The sequence below is a fragment of the Ammospiza caudacuta genome, chromosome 26, assembly GCF_027887145.1.
Source record: "Ammospiza caudacuta isolate bAmmCau1 chromosome 26, bAmmCau1.pri, whole genome shotgun sequence".
NCBI classification, from domain to species: Eukaryota; Metazoa; Chordata; class Aves; order Passeriformes; family Passerellidae; genus Ammospiza; species Ammospiza caudacuta.
The window spans coordinates 6,085,212-6,104,130 of record NC_080618.1 but is presented as its reverse complement, the minus strand read 5'-3'; the positions used below and the strand labels follow the sequence as shown (position 1 = coordinate 6,104,130).

General features: G+C 43.5%; 1 protein-coding gene across 2 annotated transcripts in view; it reads left to right on the top strand.

The window, feature by feature from the left end:
* The window catches only part of ANK1 (ankyrin 1), a 68,958-nt gene that overhangs the window by 4,534 nt on the left and 45,505 nt on the right, over positions 1-18,919 (top strand). The window contains exon 1 of one of the 2 annotated variants that reach the window (XM_058820332.1): positions 17,089-17,204. The exons of the other annotated variant lie outside the window; for it this stretch is intronic. Within the exon in view, the coding sequence (XP_058676315.1) occupies positions 17,181-17,204 (24 nt within the window). The 5' untranslated portion in view covers positions 17,089-17,180. Of the gene's footprint in view, positions 1-17,088; positions 17,205-18,919 lie in introns of those variants that run through there. 2 annotated transcript variants of the gene reach the window in all.

Below are 18,919 nucleotides of genomic sequence, written 5' to 3'. Positions count from 1 at the left end.
GAGCTGTGTGAGGTAGAGGCAGCGCTGAGCTAATTGGGGCGACGTGGAGGATGCTGATGAGAATGTTTTACATGGATTGATATTCCCCTCCTTTGGAAGCTGGGGAAATGTGGTAACTAGAGCAAGCCGGGCAGGGCTTGGACCAACAGCCACAAACTCAACCAGACAGAGAGGCAAATACAGACGATGATTCCTCAGAAGGACAGTCACTCTGTGCGGGGTGACTGCGCCTGTGCTTTTTGTGTGACAAGCAAAAGAGGCCACAGCCACTCAATTCACTGATAGGGTGTATCAGGGTGGTCTGAGCACGGCATTCTGAGGCAGAAAACCGAGACACCTCTGTCAGAATTATGCAATGAGCACACGAGAAACTGGGGTGAGAAATCGCTGCTGGAGCGCCGCCAAGGAGCAGCCACTGGGTTCGTTCTGTCTGCATCCCTTCAGATGCTGCTCCTTTGCAGCAGCCTTCAGCTTGCTCTGGGCGTGCAGAGGATGCAGAGAGAAGAGTGATGCAGACAGAAGGAGGGCAGAGCATTTCAGCACAGCCAGCTGCGGATGGCTCGGAACATCCCAGGGATAACTGGGCTCTGAGCTCCGCTGTGCCCTGCTCCCACGGGTGGTCACTGTGCTGGATTACTGAGATTCCTGCATTCAGCGGCTGTAGGTGCTGCCAGAGCTGTGGCGTGGCTGGCTGCGAGCCCCCAGGGCCCTCACGAGCTGCTGGAGGTGTGCTGGCATCTTACCTGCAAGCTGGAGCTCAGCAAGAGAAAGGACCTTGCTGCAGCACAAGAGCTGCTTTGTCTCCTTTCCCCATGATGAGGGGACAAACAGGAGCAGAAAATGGGCACCTGGGTGTGAGGGGTGCTGGGCAGGAGCAGAACCCACTGCTGCAGGGATGGCACAAAGCACTGGAGGGGGATGTTGGTGCTATTCTGCACTGCTCCTCTGCAGCCTCTTAAATTATTCAGGTGATAACAACATCTGTATGTGCCTGGTGAGCCCTCTGTGCTGAAAACGAGGTGAGCAGCCTCTGAAGCCTTGCAGCATTCAGAAATGTGTCTCAGGAGCAGGTTCTGTTCAAGCTGTGCCCCGTCCCCTGGCCAGGACACCTGCCCCAGGAGGGCACTGGCTGAATGCAGGCTGCAAACGCTTGCAGGAGCAAATGCTTGCAGGAGGGTGAGCACAAAAGGCACAAAAATCCTGCATGTGACAGCCTGGTGGGCTCGCTCTGTCCAGCACAGGAAGCCACCTGCAGTGTGGTGATGCTGAGGTAGAGCTGAGATCAAAAGGAAAGCAAGCTAGATATGAGAAAAGAAAGAAAGAAAGAAAGAGAAAGAAAGCAGATTTACAGAGCGCTAAAATTAGAAGTTTAGTCTGAATCATGCTAATTTGTTTTAATTGTCCAATGTGTGTCAGGGTTGTTCAGAAATGTAATCTCTCTGTCATGGTCTGGAAAGGTGTAGCAGCATCACCAGGGGTGTGATGGATCAAGAATGGTGGAGATTTCTGGGTGCCCTGGCCTATTTTACATCTTTCTTGCAGTCCTCACCTCCAGCTCTCAAAATGCCACCTGGCTAGGCTCTAAAAATCTTAGTTCTGGATTGAATAGACCAGACTTGTTAAAACTTTCAGTGAGCACAGGGCAGCCTCCTATGTGGAGGGAAGTTCCTGTCGCCTTCTCTCTCAAAGGGCACTTCTCAGCCTGACGGAACCATCTGAAAATTCACATTTTCTTTCACAGATGATTATGTCATGTTCTGAGCCTCGACTCTGCAAGCAGCAGCAAAAAAAAAAAAAAAAAAAAAAAAAAAAAAAAAAAAAAAAAAAAAAAAAAAAAAAAAAAAAAAAAAAAAATCCAAGCTCCCTTTTCTATTTGCAAATCAGATTTTGCTGACTGGGTGAAACTTTATGCCAGAGCCTCACATCTCTGTGTAGGGGCTGCGAGTGTAGGGGACAGCGGTAAATTTGGGGCTTCAAAATGCTGCATCCTCAGTGAAAAATCTACAGCAGGGACAAAGCAGCAGGTACTCACAGGTCTTGGGAGGAGGAAGGAGAGAACACAGCAGCAGGAGAGCATTTGGAACACAGACGAGGTTTCTATATTTGTACAGAGATGAGGAAAGAGGGAGAGAGTGTTGTGCATGTTTGTGCGAGTGTGGCCAGGCCATCAGGAGCATTCCTGTGTAAAAGAAAAGGTTCTCCAGCAAGAGAGCAGAGAGAAGTGAAGGCTGGGTTCTGTTGTATTTGCAGGGAATGCCTGGCAAAGGCAGGAATGATGCATCTGACTCCAGGTTCTCAGAAGGCCAATTATCACTTTATAATAATATATTATATTAAAGAATGCTAAACTATAATAAAGAATACAGAAAGGATACTTACACAATGCTAAAAAGATAATAATGAAAACTCATGACTCTTTCCAGAGCCTCAGCACAGGCTTTGGCCTTGATTGACCAAAGAGTCAAAACAATTCCCATTAAACCAATGAAACAATCATAAACAATCTCCAAACACATTCCAAAGCAGCAAAACACAGGAGAAGCAAATGAGATAAGAATTGTTTTCCTTTTCTCTGAATCTTCTCATCTTCCCAGGAGAAAAATCCTGGGAGAAGGAATTTTTCAGAGAATGTGGGTGCCACAATGGTTTGTCACTACCCTGTGGTGACTTTGCAGGGTGGATTTGTAGGGTGCAGTCATGTGCCTACGTTTGAACTTTTAAATGGGAAATGCAGAGAGCAGCACACTGAAACCCTTTGCAGAATATAAACTGTGTTTGGTTTTTAACCAGTGTGATAGTCTCTGCAAAGGAATAATAAATATTCTCACCTTCTTACAGTGGTTAGAAGTTGAGTGTGAATTATGCTGATTTGTTTTAATTGTCTAAGTGTGTCAGAGTTGTTCAGAAATGTCACCTTTCTGTCATGGTCTGGAAAGGTGTGGCATCACCAGTGCTGTGATGGTAGGATGACCTTCTTACACTGTCATTTCTCCAGATACTCTGCAGGAAATTCAGTGTACTGAGTCCATTCACGGTGCCATGCTTGGAATGAGGAGCACTGTGTCTTTCCCAGGACTTGCTGGTTACAACCCCAAAGAATCAGATAAATTCTGTGAGATAAACACTGTTTGGTGGGTGTGACAGACAGGTGTGGGTGAGTGAAACACAGGTTCAGCTTTAACAAAATACTGTGTACTGAGCTCTTTATTACATTGATCCGAATACGGAGGGGAAGAGTAAAAGGTCCTTCTTTGGTCTGCCTGGAAATCAGCTGTACCTTGCTGATAACTGAAGTGTGAGCTTTTACTGTGTGCTATAACCATAAACACAAATATCTTGTAGGTTCTCACTGCTGTTTGAATCAACAACATTCCTCTGTAAATGCTTTGCATGGATTTGATTTTAGTAGTAACTACTGTGTCCTTAAATAAGATGCTGAACTTCAACAACCCGGTTTTCTTGACTTGTGAATCACTGCATGGAGTTTCTCTTATTTTGGAGTGATTTTTAAAATTTATTTCCCCTTTCCATTTCCCTTGTGGTCAATGAAAGACAGTGGGAACAGGGAGTGGACTACAGAGGGTGGTGGTTTACTAGAGAGTTCTAACAAAGGTAAATCTTACTGAATTGGCTTTCAATGTTAAAATTGCCTTTACTGCCGTGGGGATGTTATAGTTCTTCCCATCTTTAACGCTGAAAGAGAAGGGAAGAGAGAAGAATGTTGACTCCATGCTTCAGAAGGCTTCATGTATTATTTTATCATATATATTATATTAAAACTATTCTAAAAGAATAGAATAAATTATTTCATCAGAAGGCTGGCTAAGAATAGAAAAAGAAGGAATGTATAACAAAGGCTTGTGGCTCAGACTCTCTGTCCGACCCAGCTGTGATTGGCCATTAATTAGAAACAACCACATGAGACCAATCCCAGATGCACCTGTTGCATTCCACAGCAGCAGATAACCATTGTTTGCATTTTGTTCTGTTCCTGAGGCCTCCCAGCTTCTCAGGAGGAAAAACCCTAAGGAAAGTATTTTCCATAAAAGATGTCTGTGACAGCCCACCAGGGCTGTATCAGCAAAACTGCTCCTCAAAACTTGTAAATTGTCCCTCAGACCTGGCAGGGAAGTCCTCCAAGGCCAGCAGCAGTTCAGGAGTGCATAACAAACACCTCCTCTCCATTCCAAAGGTGAGGCAGCAGCATTTGCTGCCTCCTGCCAGCATTTCACAGGGATCAGCAGCTCTGGCCTGCAGAGCTCTCGGTGTTTTGTGTGGCACCATCATCATTTTCTGCACAGGGTCAACGAGGGACATCCATTCTGCCTTCCCTGCACAGCCAGACACCGTGGGCAAATTGCAGATATTTGGGAAGAGGAGCTGACACCTCTCACTAATTCACTCTGCCTTAGAGCCAAGAAAGCTGTGAAGACACTGGGAGCAGCTGATTGGGATGCTCCGCTCACAGCTGCAATAATGATGCAACTTCCTCATGAAAATGGGAGATAAGGTGCATCACTGAGAGGGAGCGTTGCATATTGAGAGCTTTGGGCTGAACAGACCTTTTCTTTGCATTGGTGGAGTGGTTTTTGTCTGTTTTGTCAGGAATAAATGCAGCATTTTGCCTGGAGAAGGTGCACCGTGGTAAGACGTGAACCTGTGGTTTGTTCTGGACAGTAAAAACCTATTGGAAAACACTGAGAAATAAAAAAAAAAAACAGAACAAAACAAACAAACAAACAAAAACAAAAACAACAACAACAAAAACAAACAAAAAAAAAAAAAACAACCAAAAACCCCCCAAAAAATAACCCCCCAAAAACCCCCCCAAATTTTGGCTGTGTTTGTAAAGACCAGCATCAACAAACATACATGTAAACAGGTTTGGAGGGTGTTACGTCCAAACCTTGCAGGTAACCCATCAAAGCAGCTGTAATAGAACTGGTGCTCTCACATATCTTCCACATCCTGGCCAAAAAAGGTTTCTCAGCCTCTGCTTTTTGTTACTATATTATACCATAATACACTATGTTATATGAAAAATTGATCAAACTCTTTATTTTTACTACACTGTACCATGCTACACTATACTTAATGAAAAACTGATCAAAAACTTTATTGTTACTACACTTTACTACATGAAAAACTGATCAAAAACTCTTTATTATTACCACACTATCCCATACTACATGAAAAACTGATCAAACACTTTATTATTACTACATTATACCATAATACACTATATTACATGAAAAACTGATCAAACACTTTATTATTACTACATTATACCATAATACACTATATTATATGAGAAACTGATCAAACACTTTATCGTTACTACATTATAGTACATGAAAAACTGATCAAATACTTTTTTGTTACTCCACCATATAATAATACACTATATTGTATGAAAAATTGATAAAACTCTTTATTTTTAGCACACTGTACCATACTACACTATATTGTATGAAAAACTGACCACTTTATTGTTACTAGATTATACTACATGAAAAACTGATCAAACTCTTTATTATTACCACACTATCCCATACTACATGAAAAACTGATTAAACATTTTATTGTTACTACACTATCCCATAATACACTGTATTATATGAAAAATTGATCAAATTCTTTATTACTATATTATACTACATGAAAAACTGATCAAACACTTTTTTGTTACTACACCATATAATAATACACTATATTATATTAAAAACCGATAAAACCCTTTATTGTTACTACATTATAGTACATGAAAAACTGATCAAACTCTTTATTATTATGATAAACATTTTATTATAACCGATCAAATATATTTATTATCACTATCCCATCCTGCACTATACTACATGAAAAACCCTTCACCCTTGTCACGCACACATGGATCCAACTGGTCAATAAATCAAAACACCAAAGCCAGAGTCCAATCAACAAACTAAATTTTGGTAAGCATCCTCCATAATGTACACGTTCCACAGGTGCAGAGATTGAGAGGAGAATTGTTTTTCTCACAGCTTCCCAGGACAATCCTAGGACAGCTCCGTGTCTCTCTCTGTTCAGAGGATGTGTGATTACCACAGTAAAGCATTCCCTGGCACTGACAGCACTGGTTTTTTTTGCAAATCCTCGTGGAATCACGGCGCTAAATGCTACAAGAGTGTTAATTTTGTAAGGTGAGCCGTTGTGCAGCCATAAGCTCAGAGGTGTCCTTGCCATGCAGGGGATCTGTGTGTGCTGCTGGAGAGGGGACCAGAGCACCAGCTCCTCCTGTGCTTGGCACACCTTGTGTGTGACGTGGAATTATTTCCTCCTCTCTGCTGTGATGCACTGGGAGATGGGGACCAGGTTGTGCTGCGTTTAACTTGGCTCTGCTGGCTGGTTCTTGCTGTCCATCCTCTCCTGGATTCCTTTTTCTGGCTGTCCATCCTCTCCTGGATTCCTTTTTCTGGCTGTTCAATCCCTCCTGGATTCCTTATTCTGGCTGTCCAATCCTTCTTGGATTCCCTGTTCTGGTTTAATCCCCTCCTGGATTCTCTGTTGTTCATCCCCTCCTGGACTCTTTATTCTGGCTGTTCACCCCCTCCTGAATTCCCTGTTGTTAATCCCCTCCTGCTTTCCTTTTTCTGGCTGTTCACCCCCTCCTGGATTCCCTTTTCTGGTTCATCCTCTCCTGAATTCCTTATTCTGGCTGTTTACCCCCTCTTGGATTCCCTGTTCTGGCTGTCCATCCCCTCCTGGATTCCCCTCCTGGATTATTCCCCGTTTTGACTGTTCATCCCCTCCTGGATTCCTTATTCTGGATGTTCATCCCTCCTGGATTCTTTATTCTGGCTGTTCATCCCCTCCTGGATTCCTTATTTTGGTCCATCTCCTTCTGAATTCCCTGTTGTCCATCCCCTCCTGGATTCCCGGTTAGTGTCCATCCCCTCCTGAATTCCCTGTTCAATCCCTTCTGCATTATTCCTTGTTCTGGCTGTTCATCCCCTCCTGGATTCCCTGTTAGTGTCCATCCCCTCCTGGATTCCTTATTCTGGCTGTTCATCCCCTCCTGGATTCCTTTTTCTGCTTCATCCCCTCCTGGATTCCTTATTCTGGCTGTCCATCCCCTCCTGGATTCCTTATTTTGGTCCATCTCCTCCTGAATTCCCTGTTGTCCATCCCCTCCTGGATTCCCGGTTAGTGTCCATCCCCTCCTGAATTCCCTGTTCAATCCCTTCTGCATTATTCCCTGTTCTGGCTGTTCATCCCCTCCTGGATTCCCTGTTAGTGTCCATCCCCTCCTGGATTCCTTATTCTGGCTGTTCATCCCCTCCTGGATTCCTTTTTCTGCTTCATCCCCTCCTGGATTCCTTATTCTGGCTGTCCATCCCCTCCTGGATTCTTTATTCTGGCTGTCCATCCCCTCCTGGATTCCTTATTTTGGTCCATCTCCTCCTGAATTCCCTGTTGTCCATCCCCTCCTGGATTCCCGGTTAGTGTCCATCCCCTCCTGAATTCCCTGTTCAATCCCTTCTGCATTATTCCCTGTTCTGGCTGTTCATCCCCTCCTGGATTCCTTTTTCTGCTTCATCCCCTCCTGGATTCCTAATTCTGGCTGTCCATCCCCTCCTGGATTCCCTCTTAGTGGCTCTCAGCTCCCAGCCCTGATAAAATGGATACCAGCATCCTGATTTTCATCACTTGGAAGGAAGGAGGATTTTTTTTTTTTTTTTTTTTTTTATTAATAACCCAAATTACCCCGTGAAACGGCACTTGTCTGATGTTAAATATTAAACTCCCTTAAGTGGGCGAGCTGGGGCGCAGGAGCAGCAGTGATGGGCTGTGCAGGAAGACGAAGTGCTGCTGGACAGGCATTAATTCCTCCTCCCTGGAGAGCCTTCCATCCTCAGGGCAGCCAGGTGCTCTTGCACGCAGCTCCCCGGCTTCCAAACGGCATTTTTCGCACTTTAGGCATTTTGCACGCTTTGAGCAGATCTGAACATCAAAAGGCTGGTGGATCCTGGCTCTGGGGTTGCCATGGCAACAGCAGCTGAGAGGATTTGGATGTTTCTGGGGTGGGATTTTGCTGCTGGGTGTGCTGGGCACACTGGGGCTGCTCTGCTGAGGGAGGGGATGCTCCGGCCCAGCCCAGGAGCTCTGGGGTGCAGGATCTGTGTCTGAGCTGCTCATCTCAGCTCCCTCCAGTCCGGGAGTGGAGAATGGAGCCCTTCTTCCCATGCTATGCCACATGTGGAAGTAGGTCAGCTCAGTTATACCCTCAGATATTCTCATTTCTCTCTAAGCATTGAGCTTTGCCACCAAGCATTGGCTTTGTAAGAGCCCAAAACTGCTTCAGTTTTGGGTTATCTTTGGGATATTGGCTTGGGATAGTGGCTGTCCTTGGGATGTGGCTTCAGGTGTCTCTCCTACCCCCCTGCAGCTCCAGATATGCTGGACACAATGGATTTTCAGGAGTGAACACCAAGCTCCAGGGCTGCTCTGCTCACGTCGGCGCTGCTGAGGGAGGGGATGCTCCGGCCCAGCCCAGGAGCTCTGGGGTGCAGAATCTGTGTCTGAGCTGCTCATCTCAGCTCCCTCCAGTCCGGGAGTGGAGAATGGAGCCCTTCTTCCCATGCTATGCCACATGTGGAAGTAGGTCAGCTCAATTATACCCTCAGATATTCTCATTTCTCTCATTGGCTCTCAAGGGAGTTCAGCATTGAGCTTTGCCACAAGCATTGACTCTGCAGGAGCCCAAAACTGCTTCAGTTTTGGGTTATCTTTGGGATATTGGCTTGGGACAGTGGCTGTCCTTGGGATGTGGCTTCAGGTGCCTCTTCTACCCCTCTGCACCTCCAGATATGCTGAACACTGGATTTTGAGGAGCGAACATCAAGCCCCAGCAGGGCTGCTCTCCTCACATCAGTACCATGGTGGGGCTGTGTAGGATGCTCTGCCCCAGCCCAGGAGCTCTGGGGTGCAAAATCTGTGTCTGAGCTGCTCATCTCAGCTCCCTCCAGTCTGGGAGAGGAGAAGGGAGTCCTTCTTCCCATGTGGAAGTAGGTCAGCTCAATTGTACCCTCAGATATTCTCATTTCTCTCATTGGCTCTCAAGGGAGCTGAGCATAAAGCCTCACCACAAGCAGGAGCCCAAGGATAACCCAAACCTGAAGCCCCAACTTCTTCAGGTTTGGGTTATCCTTGGGATGTGGCTTCAGGTGCCTCTTTACCCCTCTGCAGCTGCAGATATGCTGGACACGGTGGATTTTCAGCAGTGAGCATCAAGCTGAACACTGTGAAAATATGATATTGATCTGTCTGACAGCAGCACAGTCAAGGAATCAAAACACCAGAGTCCAATTAAGAAACTACATTTTGGTAAAAAATCAGTCTAGGGGCTGCTGTTGACCCTCACTGTGAGTCTGTCAGGCTGTGTGTCCTGGGCAAAATGCAAAATGCCCCATCCTCCTCCTCCTCCTCCTCCTTGTGTGCTGTAAAATGGCCCCTGGGAATTCATTGTTGTTTGGGTGGGAATTCATTTCTCATTTGGGTGACTCTAGCAATATCTGCTGGGGGAAACAGGTATGTGTTAAGGAACTGCCTGAGACCTTATTTTGTTTTTATTTTTTGCGGTGTTTTCATGAAAATGGAGAGAGCTTTTGGAATTAAAAGCTGTTCATTTATTATACTTGTATTTATTATTTTTCACGTGTGATTTATTGGGACATGCAGGTAGCAGATGTCCTTTGGGGGGTGGCAGGGTGGGGTGTGTGTGTGCAGACAGGCACTGCAGACAGATTGAGGGTTTGGTGCAGGAAATCAGGTAATTCTGAGCACCCAGCCTGTTCCCTCTGCTGTCACAGCAATAGACACTGCTCAGACTTGTGATCTCAGTGCTGTTGGCCGCTGCATACTAAAAGGAGAAAATATTTTGTCAAACTGCCTGAACATGACAGAGCAAGATCGTTTGGGTGGTGTTTAGGCACAGTGCAGACCTCAGAGACTGAGAATAAAGGTACACTGAAAAGTGTGGGGCAATGTGATGGTGGTCACAGGGGCCTGAGGATGAGGGAAGAGACAAGAATTTGACTCCATGGTTCAGAAGGCTTGATTTATTATTTTATGATATATATTACATTAAAACTGTACTAAAAGAATAGAAGAAAAGGTTCTCAGAAGGCCGGCTAAGAATGGAATAGAAAGGAATGATAACAAAGGTTTGTGTCTCAGACAGAGAGTCTGAGCCAGCTGACTGTGATTGGCCATTAATTAGAAACAACCACATGAGACCAATCCCAGATGCACCTGTTGCATCCCACAGCAGCAGATAACCATTGTTTACATTTTGTTCCTGAGGCCTCCCAGCTTCTCAGGAGGAAGAAATCCTAAAGAAAGGATTTTTTAATAAAAGTTGTCTGCGACAGGGCAAGATCTGAGCTCTTTTCTCTGTCTGATGCTCAGGGGCAGAGCAGATTTCTGTCCAATCTGCCTGCCAGGTGGGGACATCTTTTCTCACAGGAGGTCAGTCTCTGCTGCCTCCAGGCATGTACTGCAGCCAAGTGATGGAAATCTCTTGGCTTTGATGCTCCCAAACAGGCAAAACATCCGGGCATCTCTCAGTTATCAATAGACTTGCAGTGCCAGCAGGAGCAGTGGATTCAGCAGGATCAATAGCTGGGGTGCATTAAGTGCAGCCTGAGAAGAGTCTTGTTACATCCTTCAGGTGGTGCCTGTCTGAGTGGAAGCTGAAATCTGCACCATGAGCAGTAATTAAGAAGTGATTTGCCCTTGGCCCAGATTGCGGGCATAGTGCCAAATTCTGAGTTCCCAGACGTGGGAATTTTCAGATTCAGGCTGAGTTAGGTGATGTTTTTTGCTCTCAGAGCTGCCTGGTCTCTGAGAGAGGTCAGACAGTGAGTGCTGATCCTGCAGAGATGTGCTCTGGCCCACTGGATAAGGGAGGTGGATGCAGAGGTTGCTTTGAACAACTTTATCTGAGCAGAAATCAGGATGGCACAGCACTGAGCTGCAGCATAAACAATGGGGCATGAACATTCCTCTCCTTTGGGAGCTTTGCAGCTCTTTCATGTCCTCACTCCGAGAATCTGACTTTCTGAATAAGTATAAATAAGGTAAATATAAGTATAAATCAGGTAAAGTATATAAGTAAAAAATGTAAGTATAAATAAGGTAAACTATATAAGTATAAATAAGTATAAGTAAAAAATATAAGTATAAATAAGGTAAACTATATAAGTATAAATAAGTATAAGTAAAAAATATAAGTATAAATAAGGTAAAGTATAGCAGTATAAATAAGTATAAGTAAAAAATATAAGTGTATAAATAAGGTAAATATAAGTATAAATAAGGTGAATATAAGTATAAATAAGGTAAAGTATATAAGTGTATAAATAGGTATAAGTAAAAAATATAAGTGCATAAATAAAGTAAATATAAGTATAAATAAGGTAAAGTATATAAGTATAAATAAGTAAAAAATATAAGTGTATAAATAAGGTAAATATAAGTATAAATAAGGTAAATATAAGTATAAATAAGGTAAAGTATATAAGTGTATAAATAAGTATAAGTAAAAAATATAAGTGTATAAATAAGGTAAATATAAGTATAAATAAGGTAAATATAAGTATAAATAAGGTAAAGTATATAAGTGTATAAATAGGTATAAGTAAAAAATTTAAGTGTATAAATAAGGTAAATATAAGTATAAATAAGGTAAAGTATATAAGTATAAATAAGTATAAGTAAAAAATATAAGTGCATAAATAAGGTAAAGTATAGCAGTATAAATAAGTATAAGTAAAAAATATAAGTGTATAAATAAGGTAAATATAAGTATAAATAAGGTAAAGGATATAAGTGTATAAATAGGTATAAGTAAAAAATATAAGTGTATAAATAAGGTAAATATAAGTATAAATGAGGTAAAGTATATAAGTATAAATAAGTATAAGTAAAAAATGTATTATATAAATAAGGTAAATACAAGTATAAATAAGGTAAATATAAATATAAATAAGGTCAAGTATATAAGTATAAATTGGTATAAGTAAAAATATAAGTGTATAAATAAGGTAAAGTATATAAGTAAAAATAAGTATAAGTAAAAAATATGAGTGTATAAATAAGGTAAAGTATATAAGTAAAAATAAGTACAAGTAAAAAATATAAGTGTATAAATAAGGTAAATATAAGTATAAATAAGGTAAAAATAAGTATAAATAAGGTAAAAAGGTGTGATGAGATTTTCAGTTGTGTTGCCTTGTTCAAATGATGAGCAAAAAGAACATTTGATAAGTCATGGTAAGATGCCAGAGAGGCACATGCTATGAAATTCTGCTCTGTATGAGTGCAGAAAGGGGAAAAAGCCTGCTGAAACCTCTTGTTTTGGGGGTTTGCTTCCTCTCCAAGAACTAAATTGTGGTTGTGCTGGTACAAGGCAGTCTGCTCCATCTCCAAAGCCATGCCTTTGGAGGAACAGGGCACAGTTCAAGGAACACAACCCCAAGAAGATCTATTCAATTTGTGTTTCTGGATTTCCCTTGGGAATCTCAGATTAAAGAGTTCTGCGCTGATAAATGACCACTAAATGGTTTCTTAGATCAGGGCTATGACAGGACGAGATTTCTAATAGCTGCTGAGCCTTGCAGATGGGTTTCTTTTCCACTGGGTTTCTTTTCTTTCATGCAGGGGCTTTCTTTTCCACTGGCTTTCTTTTCATTTGTTCTGTGCTTCTGCGTGCCAGCTTTTAGGCTGATTTGGAGAGATTTGGCTTCCCCATCAACAACAAAGGAGACGGAGAGGCAGCTGGAGAGCAAGGGCTGGGATATTTGTGTGTGCAGCAAATCTTTGTCTCCCTCCCACCCCATCACATTGCACAGCTCCTCAGAGGGAAAGGCGGAGAGCATCCTTACCCACTTATTTATGCCTGCATCACTGCTGCTCTCCCCCAAGAGCAGGAAATGGCCTGACAGCATCTCTGCTGCGCTCTGTACCTGCTGTTACCCGCGGCTGGGCAGCAGCAGCGGAATTGCCAAACATTTAAATTATTCAGCCGCTGTTGTTGACTCAGCTTTGGAGCTGCATTGATGTTTCCTGAGATAATGGCTCGCTGACTGGAACCTGGGAGCCCCAGCAGGGGCACAGGGAGGGTTTTCCTCTCTAAGGGGAGAGGGGACAAGCTGGGGTAAGGTGAACCTGTGTGGGCATCCACGTCCTTGCACCAGGAGAGAGTGCAAGTGCTCAGGAGGGAGCAGCTCCCTTCATTTCTCAGCCTGGCCTCATTTCTCATTTCTCAAGTGGCTGAGTTCAGGAGGGGCTGTGCTTCCTTCCCTGGGCAAAGGCACATGCAGCTTCCTCAAAATATTCAAGCCCGTTTTTACATTATTTATTTTAAAGCCCATTTTTATGTTATTTACTTTTGAAGCCCATTTTTACATTATTTACCTTTAAAGCCCATTTTTACATTATTTACTTTTTAAGCCCATTTTTATGTTATTTACTTTCAAAGCCCTATATTACATTATTTACTTTTCAAGCCCATTTTTATGTTATTTACTTTCAAAGCCCTATTTTACATTATTTACTTTTTGAGCCCATTTTTACGTTATTTACTTTTCAAGCCCATTTTTACATTATTTATTTTAAAGCCCATTTTTACATTATTTACTTTTTAAGCCCATTTTTATGTTATTTACTTTCAAAGCCCTATATTACATTATTTACTTTTCGAGCCCATTTTTACATTATTTACTTTTCAAGCCCATTTTTACATTATTTATTTTCAAGCCCATTTTTACGTTATTTACTTTTCAAGCCCATTTTTACATTATTTATTTTAAAGCCCATTTTTACATTATTTATTTTTAAGCCCATTTTTACACTATTTACTTTCAAAGCCCATTTTTACATTATTTACTTTTGAAGCCCATTTTTACATTATTTACTTTTTAAGCCCATTTTTACGTTATTTACTTTTCAAGCCCTATTTTACATTATTTATTTTCAAGCCCATTTTTACATTATTTACTTTTTCAAGCCCATTTTTACATTATTTATTTTAAAGCCCATTTTTACATTATTTATTTTTAAGCCCATTTTTACACTATTTACTTTCAAAGCCCATTTTTACATTATTTACTTTTTAAAGCCCGTTTTCACAGGTTATTTACTTTTCTCCAAGGCGATGTGTCCGAGGTTCTCTGCTGCCCACATTCCGCCCCTCATTCCCTTTAAATGAGAGGAAGAACAGCTGAGGGCAGCCTGGCAGCAGCCAGGTTCTGGGCAGCCACTTCTCTGGTTACATGGCAGATACCAAAACCCAGGAAGGAGCCTTGCATTCCTTCACAGCTACATCATCTCACAGCTGAGGAGTTCCTCCAAAGGTCAGAGGCAGAACTGTGTATCTTGAAAAAAAAAAAAAATTTTTCTAAATTTCTGACAGAGCTTCTCCTCACCCCTGGCTCTGTCTGCAGGTGCTGGAGTTCAATATTTTCATCTCAGGTGTGAACCCCAAATGCAACGGCTCTGAGGCACTGGGGATGCTGAGCCTTGTCCCAGCATAAATTAATTTTCATGTGGCTATGCTAAGTATTATAGCATCCAGTATTTAAGAGAATATTGGAACCCTGGCTTGCAAAAAAATCCCTAAAGCCCACTGAGGTGCCCAGACGTTGTTATTTGGTATTTTCACTGGAATTCTTGGTTGCTTTTTCTCTATGTGAATTTGCTCATTTGTAGGCAATATTCCTGTTTTTTTCTAGTGTAAATGATGTCCCTTTGCAGAGCCCCAGTTTAACTCAGTGTGGCTTTTGTGAGGCACTGATAGACACTGGCTCTGTGTTGTATTGCACTAAATTCACGAGCAGCAGCATTTTTAGGGTGAATACAGAGTGCCAGGCAGGCAGCAGGGCAGTGCCCATCCTTTGGCAACAAACATTTGAGCTCTACCTGAACTGGAGGTGGAGTCTGTTGTATTTCAAATATTAGAGGGAATCTAGGCCGTCAATGACTCTGGGCAAAGGGAAGTTGTTTTCCCCAGACTGAGGTAAGGACTCTGCTTTGCTCTAATGCTAAACTTGGTACAAAAATCTCAATTTCTATGTAATGCAAAACATTTTGCCATCCTAACACTCTATTGATCTCCTTTTCCTGCCTCTCAGTTTATATAAGCTTTTCTGGTGGTGGGGCTGGGCTGTTTTATAGGCATTCCCTAGAGAGATAACAGTTGGCAAAGCAGTTGTTTCTTCCTCAAAGCTGCAGATTTTAAAATCTGTATTTATCCCTATATTTCCCAGGCCTTTCCAGGTGTGATCATCTCAAGGCTGTGCATTCACTGGTTTGGCCCCAGGGCCTGGCTGGAAACACCTTGTGTGGTATTTTTGGGGTCCCCAGGACAAAGGAAGGAATTGATGAATCCGACTCCGTGTTCTTAGAAGGCTAATTTACTATTTTATTTTATTTTATTTTATTTTATTTTATTTTATTTTATTTTATTTTATTTTATTTTATTTTATTTTATTTTATTTTATTTTATTTTATTTTATTTTATTTTATTTTATTTTATTTTATTTTATTTTATTTTATTTTATTTTATTTTGTAATGCTATCCTAAACTGTACAAAAGAATAGAGAAAGGATACAGACAGAAGGCTACAAAGAATGATAATGAAAACTTGTGACTCTCTCCAGAGTCCTGACAGAGCCTGACCATGATTGGTCATTAAGTTAAGCAATTAAATTAAATTAAACACTTCACATGTTGTATAAACAATCTCCAGACCACATTCCAAAGCAGCAAAACACAGGAGAAGCAAATGAGATCATATTGTTTTCATTTTTCTCTTAAACAATTCAAATGTTGGATAAACAATCTTCAACCACATTCCAAAGCAGCAAAACACAGGAGAAGCAAATGAGATCATATTGTTTTCATTTTTCTCATAAACAATTCAAATGTTGGATAAACAATCTCCAGACTTCATTCCAAAGCAGCAAAACACAGGAGAAGCAAATGAGATCATATTGTTTTCATTTTTCTCTGAGGCTTCTCAGCTTCCCAGGAGAAGAAATCCTGGGTAAAGAAGATTTTTCAGAAAATATGACAGTGACCCACCTTGTCCTTCTTGACTCTTTACGTGGCAAAAGGTGAATGGTAGCTGGAAATAGAACCCAAGCTAAGGGGTAAGGGTTTTTTCAGAATATGTGACAGTGACACACCTTGTCCTTCTTGACCCTGTGAGTGGCAAAAGGTGAATGGTAGCTGGAAATAGAACCCAAGCTGCGTGTGGGTCCCCGGCAGCACCCCAAATCCTTTGCCAGGCTGGCCCAAATGTAGCACGTGGAGCCAGGATGGAGCACCTGGAGCAAAGCACGAGGGGTGAGCCCTGCCAGGCTGGCCATGGTGGCCCTGCAGGGTCACCCCAGGAAAGGGTGGGACGGGAGTGATCTCCAGGAGCTCTGATCCTCTGGACATTGGTGTGACTCCCTTGCGTGTCTTTCAGAGAGGGCATGCACCAACCACTGTGGACCCCTTGCCTTCTTGCTGCAAGCAAGGATCTCCTGAAGGGATGCTGGAGCAGGAGTCTGCTGTGCAGGTAGAAGGGGGGAAGGGGCGCGTTCGTTGTGTCGCAGCGGGCTCTGGGCCCTGCACAGAGCCTGGAGCTGCTGTCACCAGCCCTCATCTGCCACTTCAGCTCCATCTCGGTGTCCTCCATGTGGGACTGTGCCCAGCCAAGCTTCTGCAGGGACCTGGGAGGAACCTCAGGTCTCCTGCTCGCTGTCTCCAGCACAGACCACGAGACAGCGCAGTTCTGCCCACAGAGCTTTCATTTTGCTTCCTATTGCTGTAGTTTCATCTTCCCTTGGTCTGAAGGGCAGAGTTCATGCACACGGGCTCCTCAGACGTGTTTATGAAGTGTGGCTCGGGCGTGACACTCAATAAACACCGCCCAGCTCCTGACGTAGGACGGGCCACAATCTGCAGACTCCAGACAGAATTTGTGCTGCCCTGCAGCCAGGTGTGTGAGTGCTGATAGGGTGCAAGCCCAGCTGCTGATAAACCTCCCCCAGCCCGCTCATGCTTGGTTCTGGCTGCAGCATTCAGCACTGGTGGGTTGATGGGAGCTGCAGACGGGCTGTGCAGGGTGAGCTGACCTTCTCCTGCAGGGATGACATGCTTGCATTGCCTGAGGGTGAGTACTTGGGCATGGTCAGGGGTTCCTTGGGCAGCAAAAGAGGAGAGGATGGTTCACCTGAGGGAGTTTAGGTATATTATGATTATTTAGGTATATTCAGTCCAAAGATAATGCCTCTTCTCCCCAAACAGCTGCTGCTAAATAGACCTCAGGGTTTGCTGCCCTTCCTAGGTCACTGATAACTTACCTAAGGTCATCCTTGGAGCCAATGGTATTGAAAACTGGTCTCTCTGTGCTGTATTTGCCTTGTCCCTCTCACCACTGCTTTACTGGCAGAAGGGAGATGCCCTGGGTGTTGTGTTTTTGCAGTATTGTGATGGTAAATGTTGATTCCTGTTGTGTGGTCACCTTCCAGCCCTGGGACAGGTGCACAGGATGGTGTTTCTGTCTCAGCACAGCGCTGTGCTGGCTCTGCTCTGGAGCAGGTGGCTGTGCTGCAAAGGCTTTGCTTGCATGTCCTGGCAGAGATTTATTTATTGCCAGGCCTGTGCTTCTGGTGCTTTTCTGTCACTGCTTTCTGCCCTGCATGGCTTCCCCAAGCAAGGCTGGCTTGAGGCTCAGGACAGTAAATCTATGGTGGCCACAGCACAGGGGTGTCACCCTGTTTAAGATTTTCTGAGCCTTCTGATGTTGGCATTCTTGTAGCGAACTTTCTCACATGCTTTCTGTAAATAACTCATTGTTTTACATTCCTTTATAGAAGAGTTGATGGGCTGTTGGCTTGTCCAGTGTCACTGGAGAGGTGGCACTGTCACCCTCCAATCCACTGTCACTTTCGGAAAATTATAAATGCTAGAGACAGAAGTCAAACTTCCCTTTTTTCTTCTGTAAATAACTCATTGGTTTGCATTCCTTTATGGAGGAGGAGAAATTTGGTAGACTCTTGGTTTGCCCAGTGTCATTGGAGAGGTGGCACTGTCACCCTCCAATCCACTGTCACTCCTGGACAACTATAAATTTTAGAGACAGAAAACAAATTTCCCTTTTTTTTCTTCATTTTGAGAGCAGCAGTGTGTGCTTGTGTTGTTTTGTGTCCGACAGTGACACAGGGGCTGTACTGTGACACCCCCCAGCATGCAGATCCCTGCAGAAAAACCCCTTTTAAGCACTTTGTGCATGCAGGGAAAGCAGGTGTGGACTCATCCTGCTGGAGGGAATGAGCAGGGAATGAGTCAGAGCAGACTGCAGGAATCAGGAGCAGTTTATAAAGCATAGGAAAGAAAAGGAAGATTCTGCACAGGGCAGCTGGGCAGATCCTGATGGTGTGACCTGGGCTCCAGCCCCTCACCTGAGGGCACTGACAGAGCCCAGGGCACGTCCAGAAGCTGTGCCTTAGTCCCAGGCTGACACCAGAGCACATCTCTGATCCCCCCTTGCCCTGAGCCCTCTCAGCTCCCCAGCGTTCACTGCCCAGACCTGCCTGAGCCATGCCATGGCCCAAAAAAGGCAGAGCATCAGGAAAGCAGCAGGGAGAAAGCTCTGCTGCTGCATCTCTTGGCAGCTGGAAATGTTGTGGTGCTCTTAGCAGAGGTGTAGTGCCTGAGCAGAGAGCTCTCATGTATTGTCTTCAGTCACAGTCTGTATATTTTTTGATGAGGTAAAAATAGCTTTTCTTTTTCAGGATATGCAGAGAGCAGAGGCTCCTGCTAACATCAAAGGAGAGTGACAGCTTTCCCCTGGGTGTGCGTGGCCTCAGCTGGCAGGAGCAGCAG